This window comes from Perognathus longimembris, unplaced genomic scaffold, assembly GCF_023159225.1.
Source record: "Perognathus longimembris pacificus isolate PPM17 unplaced genomic scaffold, ASM2315922v1 HiC_scaffold_5225, whole genome shotgun sequence".
Lineage (NCBI taxonomy): Eukaryota > Metazoa > Chordata > Mammalia > Rodentia > Heteromyidae > Perognathus > Perognathus longimembris.
In genome coordinates, this window is record NW_025960629.1 from 20,963 (window position 1) to 34,146 (window position 13,184).

The 13,184-nt window shown below is 48.6% G+C and overlaps 2 protein-coding genes across 2 annotated transcripts; one reads left to right on the forward strand and one right to left on the reverse strand.

Moving 5' to 3' along the window:
* Positions 1 to 3,295: 3,295 nt before the first annotated feature.
* Positions 3,296 to 3,499, reverse strand: LOC125345027 (protein BRAWNIN-like). Its single transcript, XM_048337287.1, has one exon. It carries the CDS (start codon positions 3,497 to 3,499, stop codon positions 3,296 to 3,298), a length of 204 nt encoding a protein of 67 aa, XP_048193244.1.
* An 8,476-nt stretch (positions 3,500 to 11,975) lies between these two features.
* Positions 11,976 to 12,824, forward strand: LOC125345025 (KH homology domain-containing protein 1-like). Its single transcript, XM_048337285.1, has 3 exons — positions 11,976 to 12,081; positions 12,233 to 12,415; positions 12,712 to 12,824. Exons 1-3 carry the CDS (start codon positions 11,976 to 11,978, stop codon positions 12,822 to 12,824), a joined length of 402 nt encoding a protein of 133 aa, XP_048193242.1.
* The last annotated feature ends 360 nt before the right edge of the window (positions 12,825 to 13,184 follow it).

Here is a 13,184-nt window from a genome sequence, read left to right on the forward strand (position 1 = left end):
GCTTGTAATCCTTCCTACTCAGGTGACTGAGATCTGAGGTTTCTGATTTAAAGTCACTAGGGAAGTCAAGTCTGAGAGACATGTATTCCAAACTAGTCAGTGAATGTGGAAGTGGAGCTCTTTCAGGAGTAGTAAAACTCTCGGCTAGAGCACAAAAGGCAAGTGAAGGTGCAGACGCTACCTTCAACACCCTCTACCAGGATACACAAGGACAATCACACATCCATATACACATGACAGAGAGAGAGAGCGACAGCGACAGACAGACAGACAGACAGACAGAGAGACAGAGAGACAGAGATAGAAAGGGAGAGAAACAGAGACATAGACACAGAGACAGAGACACAGAGACAGAGACACAGAGAGACAGAGACGGAGAGAGAGCATCACAGAGACAGAGACACAGAGAGAGAGAGAAAAAGAAAAAGAGAGACGGAGACAGAGACACTCACAGAGGCACAGGCACAGAGACAGAGACCCAGACACAAGACACAGAGAGACAGACAGACAGAAGTCGCAGTTGGTGGCATCAGCTGTGGGAATGGAGTCCACTCTGAGCTGTCAGCATGTGGACATCTCTAGGAAGAGACACAGTTATCATGAAGGGCAGATTTCAGTGCTGCACTCATTCCTTGGAAGGAAAAAAAGGAGGCTACAAGTTGACAGATGGGGAAACTAAACCAAGCACTGTTGTCAATGTGGCGTCAGGACAGAACATGCTCACAGTGATTCACCAGCTCCGCTTACAGGACGAGGTCTGTGGCAGCTCACTTCCCTCAAGATTCCTCTTTAGGAGCTGGGTCTCTTGTGGAAATGGGGCATTTCGTGGGTGAGAAATACAAGTGCAGTGTGGATGAGGATAGGTGCTGCTTGTTTAGTCTGAAGTCCAGAGAGATGAGCTTTCCTTAGGCAAGCAATTAAAAACAAGGAGAGCCCCAAATTTTGGATGTTGTTTATATTTCTAGAAGCAAAGGCAAAGAAGAGAAAAATCAATTTTACTGGTGAGTTGCTAGTGGAATGATGACATTTGATCCAAGATTATAGGAATGATTTGTGATGGTGATTTTAGTGATACCAAAAATACTTCTCTTAGGACAAAAGGAACCAGTTTCAGTAGCTTGTACTTGAAATCACAGCTCTTCTGAAGGTAGAACAGGAAGTTCCCTGTGGGCCCAGCTGAGCAGAGTTCTGAGACCTCATCTCAACCACTGAAGCTGACCTTGGTGGTTCATACCTGTCATCTGGTACTTGCCACACTGGTTCTGGCACAAACATAACAGGATGCACCAAAAATGAGTAAATCAAAAGATTGAGGCTCAAGTAAGGGAGTGGCTAGCAGGAACAAGCCCCTGAGTTCAAGCTTTAGTATGGAAATTACCCCCCAAAGTAAAATGCCTCACCCGTTTGTTTTGGCATCAGGAGTCTTGCTGTATAGACAGCAGGAGTTTGTGTTCAAGGACTTTCTTCTTAGCCCCTCCTGCTGAGTTCACAGTTGTGCTCCACACCCCCAGTCTGGAGCCTGCCTCTTGCAGCCTTGCCTCACTTACTAGGGCGCTGGCCTCCAGTGTAAAGCTCTGAGGCAGTGCCTGAGCCCTGAGATCAATCAGATAATGCATTTGCAACACACATGTTCTACAGCGAAGCCCTTCCTTCTTTTAGAAATGCTGAAATGTTTCTAGGATTACAAAGATAAATATCAAAAAGAAGTTGCACAGGTTTTCAAAATGGTGGGTGGATAGTAGTATGATTTTGATATTTTCCAAATATCCAGTAATGTTCCCCTTTATGCCCAAGGTCCAAAGCCACCTGTTCCAGCACCCGGTGTCAGCAGCACTTGGGGCCCTTCCTCTCTGAAAATGCCTCTTGTGGCACCTTTAACGGGGTCATTCCGTACCTCTGCAGCCTGCACGGAGGGCTCCCTCCTTCTTTAGGACATGGCTCCATCACACGCATGGCATGGATACACATGCTGTCATGACCTGGACCCAGGCTGTCCTGTGAACCATGGAGGTGCGCACTCATCCCTGATCCTCGGCAGGCCCTCACACCAGCCTGCATCCCTCAGCCTCATCCCAGTGGCGCCCAGCACTGTGCTCAGGGCTCAGGTCCAGCATGGAGGGAAGAGGTGCAGTCATGGCAACCTTGAGTCAGTGGAAAGATGGTGGGGACGGGGGTGGCAGGTCTCTTTAGGATCCTCACCAGGGAGGGAGAGCCAGGCCTCCAGAAGGACAACCCCAGGGCCAGCGGGGATTTCTGTCTGCAGGCAAGGGGCAGCTGTGGGCAGCACAGGCCAGACCTGCATTCCAGGACACATCAGGAAATTGGTGAGAGGCCTACCCTAATGACCTCATGTTAACCACGCTAATAAAGATCCAAGGAGGTCACATTCACAGGTAAGTAGTTCACCCTTAACAGTGCTCATTCAAATGTTTAGGTGAATTTACATGTACTTTGTTTTTTTTTTTATTTTACTGTTTTATTCAGGGGCTCAAACTCAGGGTGTGTGGACACTATCTTTTTAGCTTTTTTGCCCAAAGCTTATGTTCTACCACTTTAGCCACACCTCCATTTCCACTGTTTTGGTGGTTAATTGGAGGTAAGAGTTTCAAGAACTTTCCTGCCTGCCTGGGCTGGCTTTGAACTGTGATCCTCAGATCTCAGTGTCCTGAGCCAACAGTGCCCTGACATGTATGTGTGTGTGTGTGTGTGTGTGTGTGTGTGTGTGTGTGTGTGTGTGTATCATTTATTTAAAAAGTCAATACCAATTTGAATTTGGTTTCTGAAATCTACAGTTTCTCAAATTTTGTAGCATTTTTGGCAGATCACGTCACAGTGTTATGATATTCTAGACACATCTCCAAGAGAACATTTGACTTAATCAAGTTCAATACAAGTACTTCCAATATTTAGAGAAATATTAACTTAGGTCCCATACACTCTTTTTTTTTAAACTATGTTTAAGTTTGTAGTTCCCATCTGCCATTATACTCAAGCTAATTCAGAGAAAATCCAGAAGTAAAATGGAAGGAAACATGGCAAATGATCTCTCTTACATGATATACAAGACTAGCCATCTTCCAGTCCACATGCAAAAGGCTGAGCATAGGCAGTTTGGCGTTTTGGTCAACCCATAATGAAAAGTTCACCTAATCAGTGAATATAGACAAAGCACCAATTCACTATGAGCATAGCATTAGGTGCTTAGCCACAAGTAGTTTGACACAATAAGTCATGTTTAGTACATATTTAAGACTTCTATTCACAAAATTCTTGGCATCATTGGGTTCCACAGTTTTTATTGCTTTGCGACCTGAGGTTTGTGTTGTCTCTCTTTTAGTCCCAAGAGCTCTGTTTTGAGTTCTCCAGGCTTTGGTGGACTTTCAGGTCTTGTCAGGTCGGGCCGGTAGTAACTGTGCACCACTTGGGCACTGGCACACATGGCCAGGAGGCTGGCCGCTGCCATTTTCAGATAACTAGGCCAGGAAATGCCCACAGGCATGGTGGAAGGCTGGCAGGAGGGAAAAGGGGCAGTGTTAGAAGGTTCTAGGCCCACGATCCGCCCCACAGCTATAGGGGCTCGGGGTGCTCTCCTACCCCCACGCACGGAGGCCTGCCTTCTCGGCCATGACACGAGGTCACTGAGAGGACGGATGGTTGGCAGGGGACAAATGAAACCTTAGGGCCTTGATCGGCCAGGGAGGGGTGTTCCATGTGCAGAACCGCAGGCCCTCTGCCGGCCAAACCGGCCCCTTTGTTTTTTGGGGTTTTTTTGGACAGTCCTGGGTCTTGCTATGAGGGCCTGAACACTGGGGCTTCCTTTCCTCAAGTCTAGTACTCTACCACATGAGTAACAGTAACATTCCCCCCCCCTTTATATTTATGTGGTGCTGAGGAATTGAACCCAGGGCTTCATGCACGTTGGACAAGCACTCTACCGAAAAGCCACATTCCCAGCCAGGGAGGAGGATTGTGTTGTTGTTTTGATGACCTACCTGCTCTTCGTTATCCCAGCATGATGTTCTCCATGGCTGTAAACCATAGAGCTATATCCAGAGGAAAATCAGACCTGAACTGAAACCTCCAGAGTTGTCAACCAAAACAAGTCTTTCTGATTTTCAAGTTGACTGTTGATATTGGTCGTGCGATTTGCATGCTGAGGACACAGATTCCATCCTGAACCCTAAGAAGCATCTCCTCACGCTGACAATAATGCTGATATCTAATGTGAGGTTTACTCCAGGACACTGAGCCTCCAACAACCAGTCTAAGGATGTCTGGACTTTGGCGGTGTCTGGGGCCTCCATCCTGTGGCTCTTGCCTCATGAGTCCAAGCATCCATGCATATGATAGGCATGGACAAAACTCACTATTACGCCAGTGGATTGTAGGTCAGAAACATGGTTTTGTTCTAAGCATGAGTCCTGCCTACAGGTCACAGAGGGGCTTAGTTTGTGTGTTGGATTGTTTGGTACTTGTGCTTGAATTTTCACGGCTGATTTGCTCATGATCGGGTTCCTACAATGGGAGCCTCATGTTGAGTCTTGCCTTTTGTAGGCCATTGGAGATTAGAGTTTCCCAGGTTTGTCTGCTTGGGCTCATGAACCCCGAATCCTCAGACCTCAGCCTTCTGAGTTGCCAGGATTATAGGTTGAAGCCCCAGGCATCTGGCTTTGGACAGGGTATTGAAACAATGCACATGCTTAGGAGATAATGGAGACACAGTGCCTAATGATTTTAGGCTGCACAACCCAGGAGAACCCATTCATGCCCTCAAGTCCTTCTGTGCCAACCCAGAGTGCCCACGCAGGTGACTCGAATAGGGGGACAGTAGCTGTTCTTTGACTCCGGTCTCCCCTGCAGCTTCTTTGCCTTTTGGCTGACCCTGTGTCACTTCTCAAACCTGTGTCAGCTGTCAGTTCATGTCTAGGCCCTTTTCCCAGCTGGCCCCTGCCCAGCACTTAAAAATCTCCCAACTTCTCTGAGTTTCTCTCTAGGACTACTTACGAGTTGACGAGCAAAATGGACAATGGGACTGAAGGCAAATGAGGAATCAAAGAGGTATTTTCCGGGCTGGGGATATGGCCTACTGGCAAGAGTGCTTGCCTCCTATACATGAGGCCCTGGGTTCAAATCCCCAGCACAACAGCCAGAAGTGGCGCTGTGGCTCAAGTGGCAGAATGCTAGCCTTGAGCAAAAAGAAGCCAGGGACAGTGCTCAGGCCCTGAGTCCAAGCCACAGGACTGGACAAAAAAAAAAGAGGTATTTTCCCTCTGAAGCAACTATTTGAAGTAAATGATTCTTGAAATCTGAGAGTGCCAGTGAAGGCCTGGAAACAAAATGATCAGATGGGAGCCACGAAGCCCTCAGGAGACATATCCAGAGCTCTGGTCTGACTCCACACAGGGCCTGGCTCACAGGACATCATGATTTCGGCAACGGTGGGCAGAATGAGGACAAGTAGATGAAGTTAGTCTTGGCCCTTCTGAAAATGGTAAGCAGGCCACACTGGATAGAGATCCCATTTGGGACTAGCCAGTGTCAAAAGACTGTGAACCTAAGATCTGATGAAAGCAGAAGGAGGGGCAGCAATGTGAGGGATAAAACCTGCCTGTGCCAGGTCTCGCTTACCCCACTCTGGTCAACTGCACACACTTCTGCAGAAGTGACATTTGCCTTGTGGAGATTCTAGAATTTGTATCCCATTCTGTCGTGACTTCAATACATCCCAACAATTCATGGTTCCCAACAATTTGACAAAATGATACCTAGCTGTATGTCCCTTTATGTTTCACTGTGATGCAATGAAATTCGCAAATGTCCGATGGGTTGCAGGAACATGTATATGCTTTATCTACTGGTGTAAGTAAAAACAGTAAAACCCTGCAAAGGCTGAGTGTTGGCTGGGGCACATCTGCACCAAGCTGATGACAACCAATGCTGCAGGAAGCAGATGGATGAAGGTAACATCTGTCTGGTTCCACGAGTACATCTAGTTCTAGTTTTTGAGGCATTGGAGGGGAGAGGCAGTCCAGCAGGCCCTCCTTTCACTCCCCTGCTGCTTCTGCTGTTCCACATCTCTGCTGTCCTTTGAATTGAGCCTGATGCACGTGGATAAAATACACAGTCTATAAAAATAGAATCAGGATTTGGAAGTCAGGCATAGGTAGTGATACTACAGGTGTCTAGGAAGTCAACTGATTGGGGCAGGATGCTAAATAAATGTGCCTGCTTCCACCCACCGCTCAGCCTAAACCCAAGGGCAGTGCCCTAAAGGACACATGTTCAGGTCAGAGTCAGGCCCAGCATCTTGGCCACACTGCTAGTGCCCCCTCCTCCCTCCCGCCTGCACTGGGGCCAGCAGGGCCACCTCACGCTGGGAAACAGGAGTGGGGCTGGCTGTGGGCCTGGCTGACAGGGTGGCCAGGGAGGAGAAAGAGCGCTGTGCTCCTAACATTGCAGTGCAGCACCTGTGATTGACCTGAGACTCAGCCGCTGCTACCTCAGCCCCAGGAACCCCACAGCTGGCCCCTGGGCCTTAGAAACGGTCTTCCTGCACACTGAGCAGCCTCTGCTCTGCACAGCCCGCCACTGTACCCCTCATGACTCCCGGCTGCCTCCCCATGGTCACCGGGCTGCTGAGTTCACACAGCCCAAAGTGATGGCCACCTCTGAAGTCTCTCAGCTCAGCCGCCAGAAACCCAATGTCCCAGGGAAGAGCTGGCACCGCCCCCTCGGTCCTCAATGCCCCTTCCCCTTTGCCTGCACACAGCCTTGGCTCATGGCAGACAAGAGATCCACGCAGCACTGCATTTTGTTTTGTTTTGTTTTGTTTTTGCCCTCTCCCAACCCTGGGTTAGGATGAGGTTCCATCACACAGATTCAGAGCTGGTAACAGCTGTGTACTGTAAATGTGTTACTACCCACAGAGCCCATGTCCCTCAAATATTCTTGGCCCTGCCTCAGACACAGCTGTGCCCACACAAGGCTGTACACTTGGCCACTGCGCTGACCTTAACCTGCTCCCTGCACACCAGGGCCTTCCCCCCACTTCCTCTAGGGCGCTGTGAGCCTCCTCCCCTCAGGACCACGGGCTCTGTGGAGTCAGCTGGTGGAGCTCATGGTTCTCAAATCGGGCACTGAGTTAGTGCCTTGAATGATGCACCTGAAAGGAATAACAACAACTATTTATTAAAATATATTTAAAGGTACATAACACGAAGGTAAAAAAAAAGACAAAAACAGATGTCTTTCAAGGGAGGGAAAGGATTTCTCTAAGTGTTTGAGCCGGCGCTCAGTGGAGCTCTGGGCTTCCTGAGTCCACAACCCAAATTGTGCCCGCAGTGTTAGTGGAAGCACACTGGGGTGCATGTGCTGCAGCTAAGTTGCCCTCTCCACATAAAGGTGGGTCCATATCAGAAAAGATCTGCAGAGCCTGTGGGATCTCTGGTGCGGCGAGGACAGGCACAGGTTGGAGTCCATTTGTCCTAAGTGTCAGGGGCAACGTGGAGCTGAATGGTGTGGCCTTGCTCTTCACACATCCGCCACTGGAGGAAGGGGGTTTTCGGCACAAGCATTGCTCAGAGACAGCTCCTGATGCCACAGCACTGTGTCTTGTGCTCGTTCCTCCCCTTCCTCCTCTGATGGGAAGCAGTCCAGGGTAGAACTGCTGGACAGCTCGCAGTCGGCAAAGCCGAGTCGAGCTTCTTCGTCCTCAGTCTGAAGGGCTGGAGAGCCTGTCCCGGTTGCAGAGGACACAGACAGTTCCCAGTCATCATTGCTGATTCCTGGCTCTTCCTCATTTGAGTCAGGAATGGGAGATCCTGTCCCGGTTGCAGAGGACGAAGACAGCTCGCAGTGACCACTGCTGTGTCCAGGGTGTTCGTCATCGGATTCAGGTATGGGAGAGCCTGTCTCAGTTGCTGACGATGAGGACAGCTCGCAATCATCATTGCTGATTCCTGGGTTTTCGTCATTTGAGTCAGGTATGGGAGAGCCTGTCTTGGTTGCAGAGGACGAGGACAGCTCACTGTCACCACTGCTGTGTCCAGGGTGTTCGTCATAGGATTCAGGTAGGGGAGAGCCTGTCTCAGTTGAAGAGGACGAGGACAGCTCGCAGTCAGCACTGCTGTGTTCTGTGTGTTCATCATCGGATTCAGGTATGGGAGAGCCTGTCTCGGTTGCAGAGGAGGAGGACAGCTCACAGTCATCATTGCTGAATCCTGGGTCTTCTTCATGTGACTCCGTTGCAGCAGATCCTGCCTTGGTTGCAGAGGACAAGGACAGCTTCCTGTTTGTACAGCTGAGTCCTGGGAACTCCTGTCTCGATTCAAGTTCAGCAGAGCCTGTCACCGTTGCAGAGGACAAGTCCTCGTCTAGGAGCCGACCCGATTGTTCTGTCTCTTTGATCTTCAGTTTCGTGGGCACTGTGTACCGAGCTCACCCCGCACTTGGCACCTGGGGTTGGCTTGCAGGAGTCACAGCAGTGTCCCCATCCCTGCCATCCTGGTCTGGGCTGCCAGATGCCACCTGCCGGCCTCTCCAGAGGAAGTGCCAGAAGGTTCTTCTGGGTCCACCTTGGGCGTGGGGTCTGGGGCGTGGGTTGGTCCAGTGTCTGCAGGTGTCCACCAGGCGCTCCCTGCAGGATCTCCTGGACTCAGAGCCAGTGGAAACTCGCCAACAACAGGAAAACATGGCTCTTTTCTGGCTACCTCAAGGCACCTTTGCGATTTGTGTCTGGAATGTGGCTGCCTGGAGACCTGGGTTCCAAGTTCTCTTTGATCTTCTGTCAAGGATGAGGTCACTTCCTGGGGTCCTCTTCCTAAGCCTCTTCCTCCAGTGGACCCCACACAGTCCCCCTGTGCTTCTGTATATTGTATATATGTACACAAACTTATGTAAAATGAATATATAGAGATATATAGAGATACAGAGTGCTCACAGGTGATCATCTGCAGTAATGTCTCCTTTCATGTGTCAGTCACTGGAAGGCATCTCATCATAATGGGGGTTTGACTGACACAAGAAAAGAGAATTGGGCCCCCGAAACTCCACAGCCTTCTGGTTTCCAGCTCTGTCCTTCTCTCCTTTGTGTTACTTGGAAATGGAGAAGGAAAGCTGAGAAAACGCTTGTGTTCAAGAAGGTAGTTTGGGAAGTGATTTCAGAAAGCAGCAATGAGAGACCAAGGAGAAGGAAAGAGAGGATGACATCAGGGACGTGCATGTAGAGGGAGTGAAGATGCGTTCTAAGAAAATGCCCTTGACCTCCCAGGGAGAGACTGGGAACTCTATGGAGTTTGTCTTGAAATTGACACTCCAAGAGAGAAAGGACAGTATTCCTCCTGTGACTCCCATCCTCTCAGGTGGAAGGCCTTCACCACCCCACACGTCCCCTTGCAGAATCTCTGTGTGGTGGGCCAGGCTCACCCTCACATGAGTTATTTGCAAACCCCAAAGTTGGCAAAGAGAGTCAGTTAGAAGTCAATGTGGCACCAAAAGGTATTTAATATTGAATGCATATAAATAGATATCGCAAGAGGTTTCCATTCAACATGTCAGATTAGAAGTACACCCCTTCATTGCTCTCCCCCCAAATCCCAACCCCGCCTTTCCCCTCAAGTTGCTGTCCCCATTTTCATATACATAAATGCATATCTATATACCTATGTATGCAGATCTATATATATGTATATATATATATCTCCATTGACAGTGGACACTCTATTGAGTGACTGCAGTGTATTTTCTCTCCATTAATCTTTTCCTCTCTCCTTCCTAACAGCACGTGTATCTGCATCCTTGTATTCACTTTGCTATACTACAGGTTACTTCTTCTAAGAAGTTAATCCATTAGAAACCTCCTCTGTATATACCACACTTCAGTCACTGTGTTCATGTTTATGTCCCTATATATGAATTCCTATATGATTTCCAAATCTAGTATAAATTACGTCTTTGAGTAGATTCAGATGACTTGATATTTCTGACCCATTTGCCATTTTATTTTTGTTCTTATTTTGTATTGTTAACTTCCTACTTTCTCTCTCTAGTCAGAGATGGAAGATAGAATTGCCCTCATGTGAAATTCCCTGAGATATACTTGAAAGCTTATATGTGATCAGGGTTTAATCTTCCTTAAGACTTGTGAAGAATGGATTGGCTCTGTTTGTTGATAAAAACAAAAATTCAACATTGCTTTCATTTACATTCTTGTTTGTTCAAGTTCTCTATTTCCCATTATATACACTTCCTATTATATTTGCTCAAGTAAAGACTGAGAGTGTGTAAGTCTCCTTTATATAGTGATTTTTCCTAGTTAGATGTGCTCTCATTATCTTGCGTAACTTTGCATACCTTTAACTGCTATGTTCAAGTCTCCCAGTCAATGGGATACAGCAACTGTTTATACCAACTTGTATAAATATAATAGACAACCCGGTTGCTTGGGGCTGACACCTGGAATCCTAGCTTACATCTCCACATGAAGCCAGCTCAGACTGGAACGTCTGAGACTCTTCTCTCCAGTGAACCAGCCACAGTGGAAGTGTCCCTCAAGTGGTAGAGGGCCGGCCTTGAGCACAAAAGCTGAATGCACAGCCCTGAGTTCCAGCCCCAATACGTGACAAATGGTCACTTCAAAAGGCTCCAGAGAACTAGGAGATCATCAGCTCACTCAGGAATCTGGGCACACCGGCAGAGCTGTGGCTTGCATGCCCGAGTTAGAGTTGGGCAACTCCCTGTTCCAGCCTGGGTGCTTAGGAAATCGGTGTCATTGCAGTGGTGTGTTTGCATGTGACTACAGTGAATGAACACAAGGTAACAGCCTTATGCCATCTGCTCTGCTCTGGCTGCCTCATCTCACCAGCACCTCCTGGCTAAAAGTTCAGACCATTTCATGAGTTCCTGGGCTCCCTCTACTGGTTGAAGATTAAGGGGAGAATGTCCTTAGAAAACCCATCAAATTCCTCACTGTCTTCAGTGAATAATTAGAAGAACTAGAAAGAAAGAGAAAACATAGATTCAAAAAAATAAAACCAGGATATTCTTCATAATTCAGCTTTCAATAGCCTGAAAATATCTTTATTAGCCTCCACATGGGTGGACCTGAGGAATTATGCTTTCACTAGACCAGTGTCTACTGCAGAAGAGAAGCTATTTGGGTCTAAATTGAAAGGACTCTGCTTGTAAACCATGAACTGAGATTTCTCCAGTTGGGAAGAGAAACAAATAATCCATGGAAGGAGACCGCAAGCCCAAACCTTCAAGTAAAGAAGCAAATGCCATCAGTGAAGCAATGTTCCCTTTCCTTTCTCTCCTGTCCTTGCTATCCTCTTCCTTGTTCCCCCATCTTGTCCGGTCCCATTGTCTTGTCCTGTTCTGTCTTCTCTTCTCCTCTTCTTCCCCTATCCTATCCTATCCTATCCTATCCTATCCTATCCTATCTGCTGTAAATACTGAAACTTTGCAGCACTAGTACTGTACCACACCCCAAACGCTTTGCTTTTATTAACTCTTACTTTGAGATAGTTTCAGGATTATTGTGCCCCAGCTCCCTCCATTCTCCACTCTCCTTGCTCCCTATCCAGAGTAGCTAGGAAAGAAAAATCAACTCCTAGGGCCATTCTGGAATCATTTTTCTTCCAGCACAAGACCCAAGGTCATGCTCAGTACATCTTTTGTGAAATCACAGTGATGACAAGTTTGCATTTCTAGGCCTCAGAACCCTGGGTTGTGTTATCTAGTTTATCAGAAAGATTTGAATCCAGAGCAGAGGAATCTAAGATTGAATTATCAGTGACTGGGTGAATTATCTCTGAAGGACTTGAGGGCTAGTTCAGCCTCTCTAGGGTGGGTCTAGTGTGGGGACCAGTGGATTATCTGAGGGAGAATACAAAACACAGAGCGTGGGATCTTCTTCATCTCTGCACCCAGCTACTTGGACTTGCTCCGTGCTGAGTAAAGCCGGGGTAGAGGACAACATGGACACGTGCTCTCTCAGCATGGGAGCATGGTGGACCGAGCCTGAAAATTTCAGTGCTCCGTTGGTTTTGTACCTGGAAGAGGAGCAGGAGGAGGAGATTTTCGGTAGGTGACCCCAGTGCCATCTCTTGTCTTCACCCTATCCATCTCTCCCCGTGCTCCCTCTTTGATCCATACTAGGACCCCACCATCGGGGCACCTGACCCCCAGTTCTGTTGGGGGTTTTCCTGTTCTTCCTGTCCTCTTCTGTTACTAGGGCAGGAGGACAGATATCTTCGCTGCATGGAGGAGCACAGCCACACCCTCATTCAGCTGGAGCCCTGGTTCACCATCACAGGCCACACTCGAGTCACCGTGGTGGGGTCTCCAAGGGCCAGGCAATGGCTGATGGGCATGATATGGCTTTTGGAGCACAAGGACTTTCACTATCGAGCTCGAGGTAAGTGTCTATGACCTAGTTTGCAGTCAAAGCCTTGCTGCTCATGCATGGCATCTTAAAGACTTGGACTGCTCAGGAACCTGAGAATCACATGTTCCCAAGCCCCCTGGAGGGCAGAGGCCCAGGGTTAACCATATTTGGAATCAAGTCATTGAGAGAGAAAGTGGGGAGGGGGCATACAAATGGGGCCCCATGGGTTGGGCTGGAATATCTGCTACACCTCCCTTTGTTCCCTTCCTTCCCCACAGGCTTCTTGACTGGGCTCCTAGACTCTGACCATTCTTCTCCCTGCCCAGGCTACCAGATGCTGCAAAGTGTCCGGAGCCAGCCACTAACCAAAGAAGACTTGGCCACCTGCCTCCGTGTGCAGCTGGACTCCTTGGTGGTGAAAGGCTACCAGGACAAGTGATTCACTTTCCTCAGGCTTCCTCCAGCCAAGTGCTTGCTTGCCTTGGGCTTCCGTGGGCTTCCGTGTAGTTCTTTGTATCTGAAGGACCAGCCTGCTCTGGACAGCTCAGTGAAGACATGGCGCAGACAGTGGTAGAGGGTGACATTTTTGGCTGTGTTGTCTCCCCCGGGAAGTCTAGGCACATAGGTGAGAGGCGTCTTCTGAAGTGTGTATTCTGCTGGTGAAGGAGATCCAGCAACACCCGTGGTGCAATCTGCATTGCCTCGACATCCCTCCCTCTCCCCCTCTTTGTTTCTCACAAGCTTCTCCAGTGCACTCATTTCCCCCACAATCCCTCCCAACGTCTAACAAACACAGTCT